Genomic DNA, 20273 nt, shown 5'->3' on the forward strand with positions numbered 1-20273 from the left:
GCCAGTACTGGGTAAGTACGTAAATTTTATTAGAATGAAGTTGTACGCAAAAGATTAAAATCTAGAATTATCGCAATAATTTCCCTAAACTTATAAATAGTTATATGAAACTTCGAAAGTGAATGAATTAACGATTGATCACTAACCGATGTAAAATTTTACCTTGCAGTTGGTTAACTGTTGAGATTAGACAAAATTCATCTAAAGGGAAATATAATCCATTTAGGAGTTTTATTTAAATGATGATTAGAAAAATGTTAATGGATTGTACTAATAAAAAAAATGGGATATCGTCTATCGGTAAACTTTTTAAAAAGGAGTATCGGTCAATCGTTAGACAAGGAGAAAATATTACGATTGATTCCGTGACAGCAGCACTTGACAAGTTGCCCGTCTCGTTGATTAGGAGGGAGAAGGGAACGGAAGGTTGAAGTTTAGTAGCCCGCCATGTTTTTCACCAAGTGGGGTGTGTAGAAGAGGCCGGGGTGAAAAATCATCTCTCGAGGCATGCAGGTATGTCAAAGATTATTGAATTTTTCTTATTATTTAAATATTAGAAAGTATTAAGTTCATGATAGACAATGTTTCTAAGCGTTACGTGTTGCTATTTATTTTATTTCGTAACGTCATACACACTGAGCTCCGTTCTTGGCGGACCTATGACTCAGGGGAAATGCATAGCGCAATCGGCAAGGTTATTTGCATTACCCGACCAATGTCTCTGCCAACAATATGTACATGTATATATTAGTCCATTATTTGCTTAAATTCAGATTCTAAATGTCGGTCCAGCATTGCAAGGAACATCATTTTAGGGGTACCACTACTTATTACCACAAATCTCGTTATCTATTTCATGTTCTTCCGACCTATCTATGTGTTTCAACGGCGGATATCTTCAAAATTTGTAACTATATCATGTGTACGTTTCTAATGTTCAAAATTCGTAAGAATAATATATATTGATTTCAACATAGATCACTTAAAAAGTGGTATATTATTATTGTAATAGTGTCAAAATATTTTACGATTAGGCAAAGAAACTAGAAGATTATATGATTTTCTTAATATTACATATGATAATGTAAAGGATGTATAAATAATTGTATGTAGGAATGTCAGGTATTTTTTGTGTCCCTTGATTTTGAAATTGACCTTGTTGTTGGTAAATTTCTGATTTAAATTTGTGACTTGTGTTAAAGTGATAAGATTTAATGATAAACATTAAACAGTATCAATCATAAATCAAGTTTAAATTTCAGTGTCAAAATGGGAAGGAGACTATACTTGTTATCCTTCGCTAAGACCTGCCAGCCTCGCCTTATCAAGATATCCACCACCTATGTACAAGAACCTAATAACATTTAATCAACATAACTAAGACTAAAAGGAACATTCTTACTAATTGCGAAGAAGAAACTTGTAACTGAATTCGTAAAATTAAGAGTAAGAAGAGAAAAGAAAACAAATATACGGTAAACTTGATAGTCACAAGGTGGTGGATTAAATAGAATTGAAACATTAAAGGACAATAATATTAAACTGTAATATTGCACTGTAAATAAGTAAGTCGGAATGATATAAAATTTATATTATAACTTTCATATCATAAATATATATATATATATATTATATCTTTTATAATAAATAATTTATCTTGGATTATTTTTTTTATAGGAAAGAAGATGATCACCCTGGTGGCAGTGGAGTTTGTGAGAGTTCCTGAGTGTAGGTGGAAATTTATCAAGAGGGAATGAGGAATCCGGCATTGCATTTGGTCGGGATAGCGGCGTCCCCTGGAGGAGACGAGGTCTTTGGTACAAGGGCCGAGGAGGAGTTGCGCCAGTGGCTTGAGACACGCTTGGACGCATTGGGGATTGACCCGGTTGCGTACTCGCGTTTTGTGCTCAGCCTATTGCGCCGCCCCGACTCGGCCCTAAGTCCTCCAGAAGAGGCAGTAAGCGTTAATAAAAGTACAGGACGTCGCATTCGTCCCCGGCCTAAAGCAAAACTGCCACCTCAAGGAGAGAGGGAGCAAAGACGAGCTGTTGTGCAATGTCTTAAAAGTGCTGCCGATAACGTAAGAAAAATTCAATTACATATTAATATTATGCTATCTAAGTAATAGAAATGAATGTTCTTATTTAAAGAATTATTATCAATATCTAGAAATGTGGAGTGGAAACGTTAGTTGATGAACTGTGCACGAAATTAAGAGATTTGGAAGGAGGAGGTTCACACGATGAAAAAGAAGAATCCAAAAAGTTAGATAGCGAATCTAAAACAAACCTGGAAGTTCTTACTCCACGCGACAGGGCTCTCAGATACTACGCAGCATTTCCTGCCTTACAACCTACAAGCCTCAAAAAATTTTCTCAAAGAAAGGATAAGATCTTTGGGAATAATAACAATAATAACAACACAGATAGTAGTATCAATTATAACAATAATAAGAACAACAATAAGGCTCGCAATAAGAAAACAAAAATGCCAATTGTATGTATACTATGAATTTTCATTTATTTTCATTGATAATTTTCCCATCTCTCCATATTTATGCTAACGACGGAATACTTATTTTTTTTTTCTTTTTTTTTTTTTTTCTTTTTTTTTTCCCAGACTATTGAGACTCAAAGAAGGGAGGATAAAGAGAGCTTTGGATTTGCTAAATCTATGGAAAGAGAAAGAGAAAAGGAACGTGAATTAGAATTAGATCAATTGAGATTAGCACAGTTGCAAGCAAAATTTGACGAAAGTTTAGAAGCACTTTGGGATTCAGGACCTGGCAATGCACAAGATACAGCTTCTATCTGGGCAGCACCTACTCTTTCTATTCCTTCTGGACCCCTTTGGCCCACGGATACTACTGATATAACTTTTACTTTATCCACTGCAGATAATGGTTATGCTACTGATACACCATATCAAGAATGTATTGTTGACGACTCACCGCTTATTCCATGGGATATCGATTTAATCAGCATTGAAGATTATGCAGAGGAATGTAGTAACAAAAATAAATCAGGTTAGATATTAAAATATACAGTTTAATTCCGCATAAGGAATTTAGCGAAATTATTTCAAAGATATATTTATTTTTACACATTATTGTAGAAGGCAATATAAACTGGTCAGATACGGTTATGGATGGACCTTGGTGTTGGAAAGGACTTGGTAGTAATTTGACTACCTTAAATCATAGTCCTCAGACAGGTAGTTGCTTCTTTCCAGTTGCACCACGTAAGACTCCCATTGGAACACGAAAAGAATCTCGTTCAAATCTGAAGGTACATAGCCTTCCTGAACCGGACGAGGATTTACTCACTTCAGCCAGGACACATTTTCGTCCTATAAAAGACGATGGTAATTGGGCCGATGGGACTACTTTTCCAGTAAATAATGCTTTAGAACGGGTTGCATATAGGAGATCTGAATCAGGAAATTTGTTGTATCTACCTGGTGGAGAGAGCCCTTACATGGAATATCGGGAAAGTAACTCGCCGATTCCTTCTGCATCTTCGAATTTAACGTTGAAATTCCGGGTGCGTCAATGCGACAAATGCGTTCAAACCGAGCCCATACGGTCTCCGATAAAACGCCGAATTCTCTCCGAACAGGATCATTTTCACTATTCTCCGGTCGAATCTGAAGAAACCATTGCTCATGAACAAGAAAAGATAGAAAAAGATTACTTTTCTTTGAGTCAGCTGGGCTGGGTACAAAATAATGTACCTCTGCACAACGATCGTAAAAGGTAATAAGATTTTCAAAAACTATAATATTATAGATATTTTATTACATATATGTAATTTTTATTTTTTATTATTTATATTAAATATTAACAAATATATAAAAAATCTTTGTATCATCGTATATGTCGTATGTGCAAAAATTACAATGATCTCGAGTTAATATTTAAGAAACCTAAATATGTAACATTTTTAACTATGATCCTTTTTGTAATATTTTCTTCCGCTTTATCTGTATTCGGCTATTTATACAGACAGACTTTTCTTCTCTGTATGATCTAATGACAGGTAGCTAATTATAAAACAAGTTATGAAACTTGAATAGGTCATGCATAGATTATTGTTCTAACGTGATATTTTTTTTTTTTTTTTTTTTTAATCAAAAAAGAGACAACTGAATATAGTTAATGAAATGTATTTAATGAAATTAATAATCTAGTAATAATGAAATTAGTAATCCAGTACTAATGAAATTAGTAATTCAGTTATATTCATCCTTATAATATGTACGTGAATATGTTACTTTTACTGATTGGTATCTGATAACACATATTTTTTTTTTTTTTCTGATAGAAGGCACAGTAGCAGCTTTGGATGCCAGCCACTGACGATTTTACGTCCTTTGACCTTGTGAACTGGATAATAGAAGCTGCTAATATGTTATGTAACCGGAGACTTCAGATTTAGATATACTTTTTTCAAGATGAAGACAAAAAGGTGTGAGACAATGGATCCTCTTGGCATGTGGAATTTGTTATGCATGTATCCAAGAAGGCACGATTAATATCCCATTGTCATTTGTACGGATCAGCTAATTGAAAGAAGTGTTGAACGAAAGAGAATGGCAAAATGAATATTAAATGTTCATTTAGATAATTATTATTAACCCTTTGACGAATAAAAAGAAAAGGAACAAAACAAAAAAAAGCGTATATCTTACACCGCGTTTGACGATGATAAAACGAGATGTAGCGATTTTCAAGTTTTCATTTGTAGCTTGTCAATCATTTTATGTGAATTTTGAATGAAAATTAGCTTCTTGATTTTGATAGCCACTTTAGCAAAGTTTTATTTCTCACCCACTATGCAGCTCTTGTGTGTTTATTCGATATGTATAAGAAGGTAGATGTGTTAAAAATTGAAAATCTGAAAGAAATTACAAAAAAGATAAAGAAAGAAAAACACAAAAAAAAGAAAAAAAAAAAAAGACAGTGGAGTACTTATGCAAATACTGCACAACATCAAAACTTGGTATAAAAGCATAAAAGTGCTGTTCTATTTTCTTGTTGTTTTCCATAATTATTAATGAATTATCTTAATGGTATTTTCCCTAATTATAATTTAACTCCTCCGAAGATTAATCTCCTTATGCTCCAAACGTCCCCTTATCCTACGCTTTTCCTGTACTCCCTACAAAGAAATTGGATATCAAAGAATGTACATGTACGAAAGTGTAATACGAAAATATGCATACATCGTTGAATGTATGTAAACAATGCAAGAAATGTTATTGAAGAATGATTATACTGTTGTGCAAAAAAAAAAAAAATACGACGAAGGTAACATGGAAGAAAGATGTGTAACTTATGAACGATGTCGTGTAAAGAATGTGATTTAAGAGGAACTATGCAACGAGAGAAAAAAGAATATGTATTCTCCATGCGAAATAATGTACGCAAAGGGAGTAACCAAATAAAAGCATTGCAAAGCTCAGAAATTGATTTATTTAATGTTTTTACTTACCTTTAAATATTCAATGATAAATTAAAATAAAAGAAAATTTTGATGTTCAATTTGTTATCGTAAGAAAATAGTAAGTGCGCATGCGTAATTGGAAGCACGTGTCATTTATACAAAGTAAAACTTTCAATCGAAGATCAAATAGTTTAAAGTAAAAAATGAAGAACAAATTATTTATTCGTTATTTAAAATTAATTGAAAAAGTTAGGATATTACTAATATGAATAAAATAATTGTTCCTACGGAATATTATTCTGATATAACGAACGTAATTACAACTATATAACCAAGAAACTTTGTAAACACAATGGCTGAAAAAAGTGATTTGATCTCCAAAACATTTCAACGTGCTGAAAAACACTTACAAGAAAGATTAAAAGCAGGATACTTACAGAAATATGATCATTATGTGGTACCAGGATATAATCTAAATACATCATTTTGTACAGATGATCAAGATTTGAATAATATTAAGCGACTATATAAAAATTTTCCTTATGAATGTGATTTACCAAAACCATTACTACCTCCTGCTAAATTATCACGTTCTGGTAACGTTATATTAAAATATCTATTAAATCCTACATATATTTTATTAGAATTGTTATAGTTAAATTATTATTATATGTATTTTGAATGTAGTATTGCACGAAGAAGATCCTGTTCTGGAATCTGTTACAGTCAAGTCCTATATGAAAGATGATATAAATAGAATTTTAGATTATTATGAAAAACATAAAAAAGGTATATAACATTTACATTATGTTTATATAATTTATATATCAAATTAAAAAGAAACAAAAAAATATATATATACATATATATATATCAATATTTTATAGATCTGGGAACTGTTCATAAAAGGGGAATAAAATGGTCCAAAAATAGTGATACAGCAACCACTGTATTACCTAAGTATGTTGCAGAAATAGCTGAACTTGTTGAATTAGATCCTGATCCTTATTTAAAAGGGGTAAATGCATATTATTAAAAAATATATTAAATTATTATTTTAAGTTACATGTCAATAATTTATATTACTCTATATTATAACAGAATTACAACTGGTATTATACCGGAGGAAGTTTAACTAATGTTATATATGGTGATCAAACTATTTTAATCTACCCTTATGTAGGAGAGTTAGGTATAACTTTTGTAAAATACTTTTAGAACATATACGAAACTTGATTTTTTATTTCAACTATATGTAAATGTTTTCAGTTGCTTCTCCATTAATGCCTATGGAAAATGCATTATGGAAACCAATATTACAAAAGTCAGACAAACTTAATCTTGATGGTACATTATATGAGCTGAGATCCTATGTTATTGATGATCGATGTATGCAAAATTAATTTAAAAGTGTTATGATAATTTATAATATAAAAATTAAATTTTTTTGTACTATTAATTTTTTTTATCTATGTTAAAGATTTTTTTTTTGTTTCAGGTGTAATTTTAGGTAGATACAAAAATCATTGTATATTGTATAAACTTTCTATGTGGGACAATAAAGTAAAATTAATTGAATTCTATAAACAAACTTCCACATTACCATATGTTAGCGTAGAAATGTGTGCCCTTAGTCAAGATTATTTTTGTACAGTAGATGTAAATCGCACAGTATCATTATGGAACATCAATAGAAAGTAAGCATATATCTGAATATAAATAATATATATGTTATCGAAATATTATTTTTTTATATATATATATTTTTTTTTATAGGAAATGCGTTACAAGTCATAAAATATTTAATTCTAAAGTCTTGGATGATAATTGGGGAAGTATTAAATATCAATTATTAGATCCGCATATATTAATATTTATTGATAGATGCTGTCTTCATCATCTTGACACTAGGGTAATTTTAACAAATATTTGTTTAATGAATTTATGTATCTTTCAGTTTAGAATTGTTAACTTAAATTTATGCACATATCGAAAATTTTATAATAACATGCATTATTATAGATACCTTTTGGTCAACCGTCATTATCACTTTGTCCAAAACAGTATTTGGAACAATGTGAAAGTCTGTCAGTGGAAAAAGATAGTAGACATAGCTCATGCAGATACATAGGGACATATCACAATCTTTTGTTATGTGATAATCGGTCCTCGAAAGAATGTGTAAGACAGAAATGGACACATCAGTTCAGAAGTGTTCCTCTTTTACTTCCCACCATAAATCGGTTAGTATTAATATAAAAATTACATTGTAAGAATTTGACAATTATTAAACTTGAAATTACAGAAATGAAGAGGAAATTCTTGTTTTATCAAGCCCATTAGCTGGAGAAAGTTCAATGATTTTGAACACATGGACTTCTGAGAATTCTCATTCTTATAATTTACCAATAACTCTACCGAATATAATGGAAACATTGAATGAAGCGCAATTGCAAGGCTTATGTTTAGATCCATACTTGAAAAATAGATTGGAGTTATGTAATGCTGGTTCCACATTATTAAATAATCAGAAAGGAGATGTATTTTTTTTTGTACAAACATCTATAGGTATGAACAAATATTTTTACAAAAAATATTGTTCTCGATTTTGAAATTTGAATTTTGTTATGATACGTTAAAATCACTTGCAGGCGATGTATTTTATCAATGTATTACACACGAAGATATACTTGACAAACATTTTGAAATAAAAGAAAGAACAGTTTCTGCATTAAATGCTTGGGAACATGCATTAATGACACAAGATGATCCAATTGCACCTCTCACTATGTCAAGTAAATGTAATATGAAACATGTATATAAAAGTAAATAAATTATCTATTATTACGGTCTAATTAGTGAGTATATATATATATTTAAACTTTGTTGAATTGAATTTTAGGCTTTAAAAACAAGCAGTTACAATTAGACAAACATGAAGAAGTAGATGATACTCATGACCAAAATTGGAAAAAATCTATTGAAGAATTAGGCTCTTACGAAGATATTTTAGCGCCAGAACTTTTAGCTGTGTGGGGAATATCTGAGCAGATTTCCATTTCATTATCAGCAACTCCTCATCAAAAAGTTTTAAATTGGTTAGAAAAGACTAATGATAAAATTGCTTTACCTCCTCTACAAGATGATATAGAGTACATGGATACACCAATAAATTCACAGGAGTTGATAAGTGTATCTCAAAATCCAGATGAAAGACATTTAAATGATAATGGTAATGATAATGAAAATGGTAATGGTAATCTACAAGAATTATTTTTGCCTAGAGTCAAAACAAAATCAATTAAAAGAAAAAAAAAGACTGCAAAGTAATGTTGTAATTTATATCGTTATTATGTAAAGTTTATATTTCATCAATATGCTGGTACATAATGATAATGTATTATAATTTGTAAACTGTACATATTTTTAGACATTTTCTATACAATATATACTCGTTGATATTTTTGTATGCTATATACGCAAAAAACAATGTGTATAGTAGATGTAAAATAATGTAAAAGGTACTGATTGTTTATTCATTTTATAATAAAAATTGTACATTTACTATTGGTAAGATCAGTTTGAACGAAATGGTATATTGAATGTAATCTCGTATTTAGTTGTTTTGAAAGTATCTTATATTAAAACACAATTTAAAATGACTAGCGATTTCGTAGAAAAGAAGGAGTCCATCTTGAGGTAAGATGTTTACTATTCTCTTTTTGTGTCTTATTTTCTTCTTCCAATTGTTCCTAAAGTATTTTAATATAAAAGTAAAAATTAAAGTAAAAGAGAAAATAAATCTGTAATTACTATGATCTATTGTTCGTTTCTTATATTAAATTTACCAGTAATTTACGTTGATTATCTCTGAATGCTTTTAATGGATCATCAAATTGCCTATAATAATTCAGAACTTCCCGGACATCTTCTACGTTTGTTAGTGATATAGCTAAATGAAACAAAATAATAATTAATATCTTAATCATTAATAATATTAATAATAATCATTAATTTCAATTTTTCAATACTTTTAAACAATCTTTAGTGCTTTAAAAATGAACATAATTATCTTACTTTTAAGGAATGCTGCTAGGTGATATAAAGTTTTGTCATTATCATCACCTGTCCATCTCTCAAGTTTTAACGTATTTTCAGGATAATATTTAATACTTTCATTATTCCAATCAACTACAATAACCTAATATATAATATTAAGAGTTAACAAGATATATAAAAATTAAGTAAAATTAAACAAAAAATAATAATGGTAAAATTACTTTACTGAGATCACGATTAAGTGCAGCCAAATCTTTAACATGATGGCCATCTGTAAAACGTGTTGCATCTCTAAACAACCTATACATTATATAACCATTAGGATCCAAGGAATCCAAAATAGGAAATAAAACCTGAAATTTTGTTAAGTAAAATTTATACAAACAAATATTAATTAATTAAATTTACAAATAAATCTAACAATATGTTACCGCTGCTGGTTCAGCTGTATAGATTACAACTTCAAATTGTGGAGGTGCAACAGCTTCTAAGAATTCATCTACATATGGCCTCTTTTTAAATCTCCAACCTGTTTCATACTACAAATTATAAATAAGTTAACTATAAGATTAAAAATAAAGTAATGTTTTTTATATTTCCTATTATAGTATCTTAAATGTCTTTTAATTAAAAACTTACAGTCCAATCTGGACATAGAAGAAGATCTTTAACTTCCAGTACCAATGTATACGGAGGTTGAATATAAGGATATTTAAATGGATCGGGAAGCAATTTTGCCCTACTAGGTTCTTGTATAAACTGTAAAAGAATTGACAAGTAATATTAAAGTAAAGAGTAATAAATATTTTACTGTTATCCCGTATCCTAAAAAAGCTTCAAACCTTTTTATAATAGTTTAATTCTCTTCTAAGTCTTTTATAAATCTTTTCATAATATGGTAAATGATAAAATTCATCTTCTATTATATTTCCATGTTCATCGTAGGTCGGTTTCCCAAGTTCATAGATTATATAGCACAAACCTAAACTCGTCATTGTACCAAAAGCAATCAAACTATATTTCGTTAACCTTTTTGTTCGTTCATGATGCTTTTTCTGTTCTTCCTCCTCTTGTTGTTCTTCTTCTAGCCTTTTCTTCTCTAACAATTCTTGTGCTAACGATTGTGCTGATTTTTCTAACGATTGTATATTCGTTAAACTCTGTGTTATTTTTGGACGATTTGGAGCTACAAATGAACGGAATCAAATTTTATTATAATAAATTACAACGACATATATCCTGCTACCTAAGTAAACGTAAGGTATCGTTGCATATTTTTTACAATCAAATCATATTCTAATAAATATAAAATGCATTGATAATTATGTCGTGCCGTTATTATAAACAAGGATGTGGTATTTAGAGAACGTGTGAGAAAGAAGGTTATGTATTAACGATCGGGTTTACCTTCCGTGGTGTAACAATATTTTTGGACATTTTGAACGAGGCAGGTTCTTGCGACGGATTGTCGGAATATCGAGTAGGCTGTACGACAATTTCCATTGTATACTTTACTTAAACTCCGTAAACTTTTTACAGCAAATGCCATTATTCAAACGAGTCATGGAGCTTTCCGGCTGATGTACGCAAAAATCTCATACTCACACTCCGTGATATAACACATGCGACCGATACGGTAGACAACTGACTTATCGTATTTGTTTATTAATGAGAAAAACAGAAAAATAAATAAACATAAGTAGACATCAAAATTATTCGTAACTTTTAACGTTGTACATATAGTTTTTTTTTTCTTTTTTATGTGTGCATAGACGAAATAATAAAAAATAACAAAAATCGTACATTTGTAAACATCGACCTATCGATTTAAAATTTAGTGATTGCGAACCATCATATATGACAAATATGATTCTCTTTTCAATTTCATAAAATTGTAACAATAATTAATGGATATTTATTTTCTTAATAAAATGATTAACATATAGAATATTTTTGCAAGACAAATCATAATATATTATAATCCTAATATTCCATAATATATATAAAGTAGTTCATTATCTTTTGCTTTTAACGTATGCGACTGCAGCGACAGGTACGGACAAAATATGAACTATAAGCGCTATAAGAAAATACTATTACTACATGTGTCTGTTATATCCAAGTGTATGCTTGTTAGGTTTTATCTTTCCCGCGTGTAATCTAATAATTTGATTAGTACGAGACAGAAAATTTTGGTATGTAATAAAAAATAATATTACATTTAACAAAAGTAAGAAAAAAATCATATGCCATATTATATTTTTTTCTAATTGAAAAGTATTCGTTAATCGTACAAACATTATAATTATTTTTTTTTTTCTACTTATTACTTTTACAAATAGTTGTAGCGTATTTAACATATAAAAGATAAAAATAATAATAAAATAGTAACAATAGAAGAACTAAGAATAGAAAGAAAATCGCTAATGTATATTTTGAATTCTGAAATATCTGATAGCGAATATAATGGCGAACATAAAAAAAAAAAAAAGAAAAAATAGAAAATATAATATTTAACCTGAATAATGTAAATAAGAATAAATAAGAATAATTGCAAATAAATGAGAATAAATGAGAATAAATAAAAATATATAAGAATAATAAAGAGGTATAAGTTTTCAATGGGTTTATTTAAGAAATTATTTTTAGAATTCTATTATAATTAATCTATTTATCTACCAAAGTATTATTAGGAATATAAAATGTAAATTAACGTTTGGTTAGAATTAGAAAGAAAAGATTTTGGAAAAGCATTAATAGTACACGCATTACATGATTTATGATGAAATTTTAATATATTATAATTAATATTGGCTCATGTCTTTCAGTATTCATTTATTAATCGATTACTATTTGACTTTCGAAGATATAAGAAAGAAAAAAATTATGTAAGTACATTTGGCGGGAATTTACATGATGCTTTAAAAGATAATAATTATCTATTATCGCAATTAAAACGATTGATAAACATTTTCAATGATATTTTTCTGCGATTAGATGTTAGATTTTATTTTAGTTTTACAATAAAATGTTAATAAAAATTTAATATATTTATTAGCGCGTAAATTATTTAACGTGACGTAATGCGCATGCGTCGCGCGAATCGTTTAACCATATTCACGATGTAAACGACGCCATTACTGTGTCAGTTTGTACCGTATAGACACGGTTCCGTATCGTCCTCGTTAATTACAGGTAATTACTAGATTTTATCTAACGTAGATCTTCTTTTTATATATCAATCGATAGTTAAACATGCGATTCTTATGAAGCCACGTTCATAAGTCGGACCATTATTGCGTTTAAAAGATATTTGGGAAAATAAAATCGGCTTCGTAGATTCCCTATGCTATTTGCGTCGTACTTTTTATTATATTTTCAAGCTTTATTTTCATAACTTCTCTCATTTTTAAAATACATTTTGATCAATAATCTTATGTTTATAATTGTGATCGATCGATATCTTGCATTATATTTGATTTTCATGTATACTCTCTCTCTCTCTCTCTCTCACATACACATACATACACACATACACAACATACACTTTTAATCTTTTTTTGTATCCAATAACAGATCTCATATTTTTCAGTGATTTCCAAGAATTGTACGAGTTAAAACACCAGAGCATCAGAATAAAATCAGTGTTAGTGCGTCATTCTTTGTGATCCTGAGTGAAGATGTTCATCGTTCGAAGGATCAACTGTAACTACCTGTAAGTAAATTTCTTTTCTTACACATTTCATATATAATTGTGAAAGATGAAAAAACATAACCTGCGAATTTATATAATGTGATCGAAAGCTCGTTATATTACAATTATATATTACAATTATTTTAAGTTTCTCACGCGTTTCCATCATTCTAAAGTTTAAACGAATATACTATTGTACATTAATCCGTGTACATTAATAGCTATAGGTTTAATTGAAAAATTATTGAAATTATTAATTTATAAATTTTCGCGTTTAAAAAGTAAGAGTTTCAATTTTCACACGTTGGATTACGAAAGCGATATCTAATTCCGGTAATCGTCAGAGTTAATTAAAAGACGGTATATATTTATATTACAAAAGATCAACAATCCCGAGATAACAATTTTAAAATATTGAAATTTGAAATTAAAAATATTTTAAGTTCCGCGCGCTTTACGATCTTTGTAATGTTTAAGCGAATGTAATATTTAAATATTTGCTATACTCCGTTTATATTATATATTGTTTAAATAATTAGAAAATATAATTAAATAATTAGAAATATTAGTATTTTGAATTATTAAAGTTTTGCCGTATGGAAAATGTGATTTTCAATTTCTTCGTCGAAATGCCAATGGTAACTAAACCGATAACTGTTAAGTCATCGAAAATTTCGTTTTTGTCGATATTAGAAATTAAACAGGAATCTACTATTACAGCCATTTTTTCTTAATCGGTAGAACAGGAGGCTATCATTATCGGCAGTTTTACTTGGTCGATAAATAGGAGTATACTATTACCGGCATTTCGATTAAATTTGAAATTATATTACCGGACGTTAATTTATTACTCTTTTGAAAATGATTCTTTTCTACTGAGACATCCATCATATCTTTCAGTACTTCTTTGATTCCGTCAGGGGGATATTTGCAAATTAGCATAAATACTTGAAAAATGCAATGTCATCTGCTGTTTAGACGTACATATATATATGTATATATATACTTAAAATATATTACTTTTGTAATCTTTAGTGGAAATTGTTATCTGGTTCTTTTTTATCGATAAAAGAAAAAAAAAAGAACAGAAAAAATGGAGAAAGAAAAAATTTACAATGATAATATGAAACTGGGTAAAAGTGAAAAGGAATTTGATTTTTAACTATTAAAGGAAAATTTAATTTAAATGAATGAAGCGATATAATCAAAAGTGAGAGGATTCTAGGCAAAATTAATTTTAGTATGTGGTAGAAGTCAGTCATAAAATTCTTCAGGTATTTTAGAGGCGATGCAATATTTACAATTGTTTTTTACAGAAAAATTCCGGAACAGACCTTGTTCATCAAAACCATTTAAGAATTACGCCTGTATTCATTGTTACCATAAAGCATTATAAAACCAGAATTGATGAATAACCTTAAAAGAAATTTTTGTTGTAATTTATTTTACTCTAACTATAGCCGATATTATCGATATTGAATTTCAAAGTTCACGTCACCACAGATGAGGTTTAAGAGCTTTGAGCCCCCATAAGATCCAAAGTTTAATCGGATCTGAAGTTGCCTTTGGTTTTCTTTAGACGGTGTTATCGGTCGTTCGTCTGCGTGAAATAATTCGGAAAAAAGTCAATCTTACCAAGTTACTCTACATGGATTTCGCATTTCATTTGATCACCCTATACAAATTAAGTCGATTATGTATATATACATATTGATATATATTTAAATTATCGATTAATTGGCGTCATCATTAATGACGATTGAAATATCGAAAACAGATTTGAGATATTATTTACCGAATATTTAATTCTATATTAATCACATTTATAAATTGTGATAAAATAACATTAGTACATGCTCTTTATATTGTAATCTATATTCTTAATAATAAATTTTTTTGTATTTTTCTTTCGTATTTCAAGATAATGGGCAAGATAGAATATCATCGAGTTTATTGAATATATACGGTGATATGTGTGGGTGTGTAAACTACTGTGAATTACTAGTGACTACTGAATTACTAGTGAATTATAATATGGATTAAAAAGGACATTGAGTTAATAAACGTGATTGGATGAGTAGATTTTTCTTGTTTATTAAATATATTTTATATACATTTAATAAACTTTTCCATTCTAACGAATAGAACTTAATTTTTCGAAGAGAGATAATGTAACGCGTTGGTTAGAATTTTGATGTAAGCTCGATCTCGTATCGCGACAGGTAATTTTTATTCCACACTTTTAACTTGTTTTCTCACGCGATACAACCACATTTTGTAGTTGTACGATCATTACGTCGTATACCTACATAACCTATATCTATTTAACGTAAATTCATCTTCTTCCCTCTCTCTCTCTCTCTCTCTCTCTCTCTCTCTCTCTCTCTCTCTCTCTTTCTCCTTCTCGTCGTTTGGTACGTTTCAAAATTACTGCCACGTTATCGAAGATTCAGCAGAGAGATAGTCGACTAATCTTCGTGTTTACGAATGCTTAGGTCGACTTAGCTTTCGTGCCACGTACCTAGCGTGCGAGAAACATTTGTATTTAATTCGAATTTCTCTCTCTCTCTCCCTCTCTCTTCCGCTTTCTCTCTCTCTCTCTTTCTCTCTCTCTCTTCGAGCAATGAATATTCGAGCATTTTATAGATGAATATAACATCGTCGTGACCTATCGAAACTAATAATGGACAATACATTATTCCTGTCTCATGTTAAAACTTACTCTTAGAAGAGATAAGATTATTTCGATGATATCTATTAATGAGAATTTCGATTTAACCACAATATCCGTGGTATTCGAATTTAAAATAGAAATTTTTTTGTATTTACATAAAATGAAAAAAAAGAAAAAAAAGAAAAAAAAGAAAAAAAAAAAAAAATAAGGAAAAAAAAACTTGTAGTATTTTTTTTTTCGATGAATAAAAATATCGACTTAAAAAGATAGGCGTTAGACGTATCTATTCGGTCATTCATCGAAACGAGATCAGCGCGGAATGGTGGGGCGACCTCGACACGATCCAGCCAAAGGTCTTCTCTGAGACAATTTAATCAACTTCGGGAAGTTTGCGGGTAGCAGCGGTAGTCGGGTTCAGTGCATGCATTGTATACTAGCCAAGGGAATTTTGTGGACATTGCGCGGTCAACCACTATAATATTAATAGCTTCGGTATGAAATTTGCTTAATCATGACTAACGGGATGACCCAATGGAATCGGCCGACAGTTCGTCGTTGTCCAGCCGCTCGATGTGCCAATCTCCAAAGCGTCGGATTCTCGCCGAGCGCGACCGCGTTAAATTGACGCCAAAATTTGCCGGATTTGTCTCGGACATTAAAGTCCACCATCCCTATATCTCTCCTCCTCTTCCTTCTCTTTCTATTCTCGAAGTACGGTGCAAGTGTTCGTACATGTCTATCGTTTATTCTATTTTTTTCTATTCCTCTTTTGTTGTCTTTCTTTATCTCGACAATTTTTATAGTCGATATTAAAATATGTCGAATAGGAATGAGGTTAAAGACAAAGCGAGGATAAGAGAAGAGACAAAGAGAACACGCGACAAGGAAGAGAAAGAAGAGAGAAAGGATAGGGCTTTCGGTGTGTCAGCTGCCGTTGGGATGGTAATGAGAAGTACCATAACGTTAACGGGCGAACGCATACATTCGAGCAATTACGGTGCTCCGACTAATTTCCGTCCCTAGGCAAACTTGAGGAATTTCAGGGTGGCGAGTACGTGGCTGCCGAGGACGATGCTGCCGAGTGTAAAAGGGGCAAAGCGTGCATTGGGAGGTCGTCGTAGGGCCGTGAAAGGAAGGAAGGAAAGGGTGGGGTTACGAGTGACCATTTCGCTAGATCTCCGCATTTTCCCATTCTCGCGAACACTCACGACCGTGGTCACGTCTATATATGTATATATATATATGTATATATATATGTATATATATATATATGTATGTATGTATGTATGTATGTATGTGTATACATACGTACACAGACAAGACGCACGGTCGTCGCGTTTACGGTCGTCGCACGGCAAACGAGGGCTGGTACCAACGCGTTGCCTCACGGAGAAACGAAAGGGTACGAGGCTGAGAGGGATGTTTGTTAAAAGAATTTTCAGCGGCGAACACGCAGCCGGCAGCAGGTATTACGGGCTGGATTAATTCGCAACAAAAATATGTGAAATATTTTCGCCTCGTAGGGGATGGTTTGCTTCGGGGTTTGCTCGAGGGATGAGCAGACGCACGCGTACGGACTGAACGGCAAAAAGCTCGTTCTCGCTTCTCTCTCTCTCTCTCTCTCTCTCTCTCTCTCTCTCTCTTTCTCTCTCTCTCTGTCTCTCTTTCTCTTTCTCTTTCTCTGTCTCTGCGCACCAATATGTTCTCTCATCTATACATGTATTTATGTATGTACAATATGTATGTATGTATTATACTCGCATATGTAACACTGACTGACCCGTTCTCAACGCGTGTTTTGCTTTCGGATTGCGCGCCAAGTTTTTCACGATAAATCGTCGTCGTCGGCTCGACGACGACTACGACAAGGGTCAAAGACCGAAGAGACAAACGCGCTCCGGACGAGCTTCGACCGCTTTGATATCGGACCTCTTAATGATGCTGACGTTACCAAGAGAGCTAGCGAAAGAGAAAAGCTTCTCGCTTCTTTTCCAGTAAGAAAAGTAAAAAAGAGCGATTAATTATACTATCATGTTTTGTTTCTTTATGAATGGATACGATAAGTTTACCTTTCGTTTTACTTTTGCAAAAAAAATTTCTTTTTTTTTTTCTAATTTGCCAAGGAAGGGAAGGGAAAGAGGTGTAATAATGTAACGGGACTTGATTAATGTTTCGTGATATTTCATTAAGATTCGTATTAATTTTTTTTTTTTTTTTTTTTTAGAAATGAATAGATAGGAACAATAGAGAATTTATGTTTTACTTTGAAAATATTGCTTAATCTAATATAATAGTTTTTTCTTTTTATTACAAACTCTTATTTTAATGTTATTTCTTTTGCTTTTTATTTATCGATATCAAATTTATAGCTTATGATTATTAATAATATTCTTTAATGCATTGATGCATCGTTAAAGATTTCATTGGGTGTTAATTCATGTGTATAAATCGAGGAAAGTATGATTTTAAGATTTCAAGAACTGGCGATATTTCGAGCCAGACGAACGAGAGGAAGAACGTTCTTTGTGCTGGCATCGTTTATAAATATAGCAACGGTATGTAAATGGAAGATCTGTGGCATCCACGAATCGTTCTCGCACCGGTCTCGTTGCTATTCTCACGTGTCCGGACATCGTTTCGCGTCCAAAGATTCTTCAACTGAATTCCTTCGCAGGTGCTGAGAATAGTCAAGTCATTCAAGATCTTGGCTCGAGTTGAGCCATTCTTCTCCCTCTCTCTTTCTCCTTCCCTCCCTCCCTCCATCTTTCTCTCTCTCTTTCTCTCTCTCTCTCTCTCTCTTTCTCTCTCTCTCTCTCTCTCTCTCTCTCTCTCTCTCTCTCTCTCTCTTTCCCTTCCTCTCTCTCTCTCTCAGGAGTATTTCTCCTTCCGCCTTTACTTAACTCCAACAGAGAAGTTGTCTATGTGCATGGATTAGCGCGTTCACGCGAACAAACGTTTTCCGTTTTCCAATGAATCTCGAATATCTAAGTAAGTACTTAAATACATACATCGTGAAAAATGATGATATCATTTTGTGAAAAAATATATAATTATTGAAAGATATGTAAAAGATTGCTTGATATGTTTTTCTTTTATTTTTATTTATGGAATATCTTCTGATATTCCATACTTAGTAAAATGTGTATAAATGATACTCATAACTCTTTTTTCAAATATTAATTTTCCTTACAATACTTTACAAAAGAAAAGGAAGGAAAAAAAAGAAATGAATCCATTTGTCCGAGTTGGATGACTCGTCGTTTGGATGCAATCGACTATGTTTTCTCTTTAAAGATAAAACCGGATAAAAAGTTTCTCCTGCAAATCCTCGGTCGTGATTAAACTCAAATTACACGCATCAACGTTGGGAGTAGGGCGTAGGGTGGAGTATGTAGGGGTGCATTCGACGTAATCGAAGTATCGCGTGCAAGCTTTGCTCCCGGAACGATAATTCCATTACGCGAGAGAACAAACGTACTCTCGCTTTCTTTTACTCTCTAACACGTAGAAGCCAAAGGTAGGAGGACATTTTTATCGGCGGTGATCTGATATTTTCGCCGATCGAGCGACACAACGAACGAGAGGGTAGGTAAAAGCTTTGCTGCTGCGTGAGATACGCGAGTAATTCTCGTCGCATGGAAAAGCCACGTTCCAACGGGCATAAATATATCGACGAACGCTATTCTACGGACGGCTTCTCCACGACACATCGACAAACAGATCGCGTCGCCGCAATCGGCTTCCAACTACTACTCTCTTCGGCATTTCGCCACCTCCTTCCTACGTATTTTTCCTATGGTCTCTATTTATGTTACCGCATTACTTTACTTGTCGTATTTCGTATCGAAAGACGAGTACAATTCATCGGTTTGGATTTAGGAAGAAATAGTCACGACGTATCTTGCATCCATTCGATATTTTATATTTCGTCGATTTACCCCATTCGAATCGTTTCACGTAAAATTGATCATTTTTTACTGTAACCTATTTGATTTCGTTAAAAGTCAAATTTTTTACTACCATTGAATTTGAATAAATGTATATAAATATATTTGGTATTTGAAATGGAAATTATTTATCATCTCATACTCAGTTAAATTCAATCTCTTTAAAGAAGAAAACAAATCATATTAATAAAATGGTCACGTCAAATTAACATATCAATATTTAATATTTAAATGTGATCGGCTTTATTATGCAATAGCTATAATTCAATGTTATCTGTTAAACCTATTTTACAAAAGTGTAATATTAGTAAAGATATTAGAATATATATGAATATAAATTATGTAAGAGAAGTAAAAAATATCGAAACTATTTGAGAACATCGAATATGTAATTACGAAACTTTGATTAGATAACTGTAATTATGTTTTAAACATTTTTATTTTCATATATGTGT

At 31.3% G+C, this 20273-nt stretch overlaps 3 protein-coding genes and 1 long non-coding RNA gene across 34 annotated transcripts in view; 3 read left to right on the top strand and 1 right to left on the bottom strand.

Moving 5' to 3' along the window:
• Positions 1 to 353: 353 nt before the first annotated feature.
• LOC146872767 (uncharacterized) lies at positions 354 to 5185 on the top strand. Of its 2 annotated transcripts, XM_085659358.1 has the most exons (8): positions 354 to 513; positions 774 to 922; positions 1263 to 1565; positions 1678 to 2080; positions 2170 to 2496; positions 2620 to 3025; positions 3115 to 3754; positions 4323 to 5185. In XM_085659358.1, the coding sequence occupies exons 4-8, from the start codon at positions 1754 to 1756 to the stop codon at positions 4381 to 4383; spliced, it is 1761 nt and encodes a 586-aa protein (XP_085515484.1). In that variant the 5' UTR covers positions 354 to 513; positions 774 to 922; positions 1263 to 1565; positions 1678 to 1753; the 3' UTR covers positions 4384 to 5185. The 2 variants fall into 2 exon arrangements, with proteins under 2 accessions (XP_085515484.1, XP_085515483.1); XM_085659357.1 differs by lacking the exon at positions 774 to 922.
• Positions 5186 to 5578: 393 nt separating this feature from the next.
• Positions 5579 to 8924, top strand: TAF1C-like (TATA box-binding protein-associated factor RNA polymerase I subunit C-like). Its single transcript, XM_035869871.2, has 11 exons — positions 5579 to 6040; positions 6132 to 6233; positions 6332 to 6462; positions 6546 to 6636; positions 6714 to 6833; positions 6943 to 7141; positions 7221 to 7356; positions 7467 to 7687; positions 7750 to 8012; positions 8096 to 8269; positions 8347 to 8924. The coding sequence occupies exons 1-11, from the start codon at positions 5797 to 5799 to the stop codon at positions 8772 to 8774; spliced, it is 2109 nt and encodes a 702-aa protein (XP_035725764.2). The 5' UTR covers positions 5579 to 5796; the 3' UTR covers positions 8775 to 8924.
• An 87-nt stretch (positions 8925 to 9011) lies between these two features.
• LOC118443328 (mitochondrial import inner membrane translocase subunit TIM50-C) lies at positions 9012 to 11160 on the bottom strand. The gene is made up of 8 exons (XM_035870122.2): positions 10911 to 11160; positions 10346 to 10689; positions 10143 to 10262; positions 9935 to 10042; positions 9725 to 9856; positions 9522 to 9645; positions 9293 to 9396; positions 9012 to 9196 (listed from the first exon to the last, which is right to left on the bottom strand). Exons 1-8 carry the CDS (start codon positions 11050 to 11052, stop codon positions 9107 to 9109), a joined length of 1164 nt encoding a protein of 387 aa, XP_035726015.2. The 5' UTR covers positions 11053 to 11160; the 3' UTR covers positions 9012 to 9106.
• Positions 11161 to 12645: 1485 nt separating this feature from the next.
• LOC146872768 (uncharacterized) overlaps positions 12646 to 20273 on the top strand; it is a 248702-nt gene continuing 241074 nt past the window's right edge. For all 30 annotated transcript variants that reach the window (XR_014982556.1, XR_014982560.1, XR_014982553.1 and 27 more), the window contains exons 1-2: positions 12646 to 12698; positions 13096 to 13218. This is a non-coding gene — a long non-coding RNA (uncharacterized LOC146872768). The remainder of the gene's footprint in view (positions 12699 to 13095; positions 13219 to 20273) is intronic.

The sequence above is a fragment of the Vespa mandarinia genome, chromosome 9, assembly GCF_050613455.1.
Source record: "Vespa mandarinia isolate Hongniang chromosome 9, ASM5061345v1, whole genome shotgun sequence".
Lineage (NCBI taxonomy): Eukaryota > Metazoa > Arthropoda > Insecta > Hymenoptera > Vespidae > Vespa > Vespa mandarinia.

Bases quoted from the DNA above. Each gene is read 5' to 3' on its own strand.
- LOC118443328 (XM_035870122.2), bottom strand. From the start codon at position 11,052: ATGGCATTTGCTGTAAAAAGTTTACGGAGTTTAAGTAAAGTATACAAT. The intron at 10,690-10,910 runs GTAAACCCGATC...GTTCATTTGTAG, and splicing joins ATATTGTTACACCACGGAAG to CTCCAAATCGTCCAAAAATA. The intron at 9,197-9,292 runs GTAAATTTAATA...AAAATACTTTAG, and splicing joins ATAATCAACGTAAATTACTG to GAACAATTGGAAGAAGAAAA.
- LOC146872767 (XM_085659358.1), top strand. From the start codon at position 1,754: ATGAGGAATCCGGCATTGCATTTGGTCGGGATAGCGGCGTCCCCTGGA. The intron at 2,497-2,619 runs GTATGTATACTA...TTTTTTTCCCAG, and splicing joins AGAAAACAAAAATGCCAATT to ACTATTGAGACTCAAAGAAG. The intron at 3,755-4,322 runs GTAATAAGATTT...TTTTTCTGATAG, and splicing joins CTGCACAACGATCGTAAAAG to AAGGCACAGTAGCAGCTTTG.
- TAF1C-like (XM_035869871.2), top strand. From the start codon at position 5,797: ATGGCTGAAAAAAGTGATTTGATCTCCAAAACATTTCAACGTGCTGAA. The intron at 6,234-6,331 runs GTATATAACATT...AATATTTTATAG, and splicing joins TTATGAAAAACATAAAAAAG to ATCTGGGAACTGTTCATAAA. The intron at 7,357-7,466 runs GTAATTTTAACA...GCATTATTATAG, and splicing joins TTCATCATCTTGACACTAGG to ATACCTTTTGGTCAACCGTC.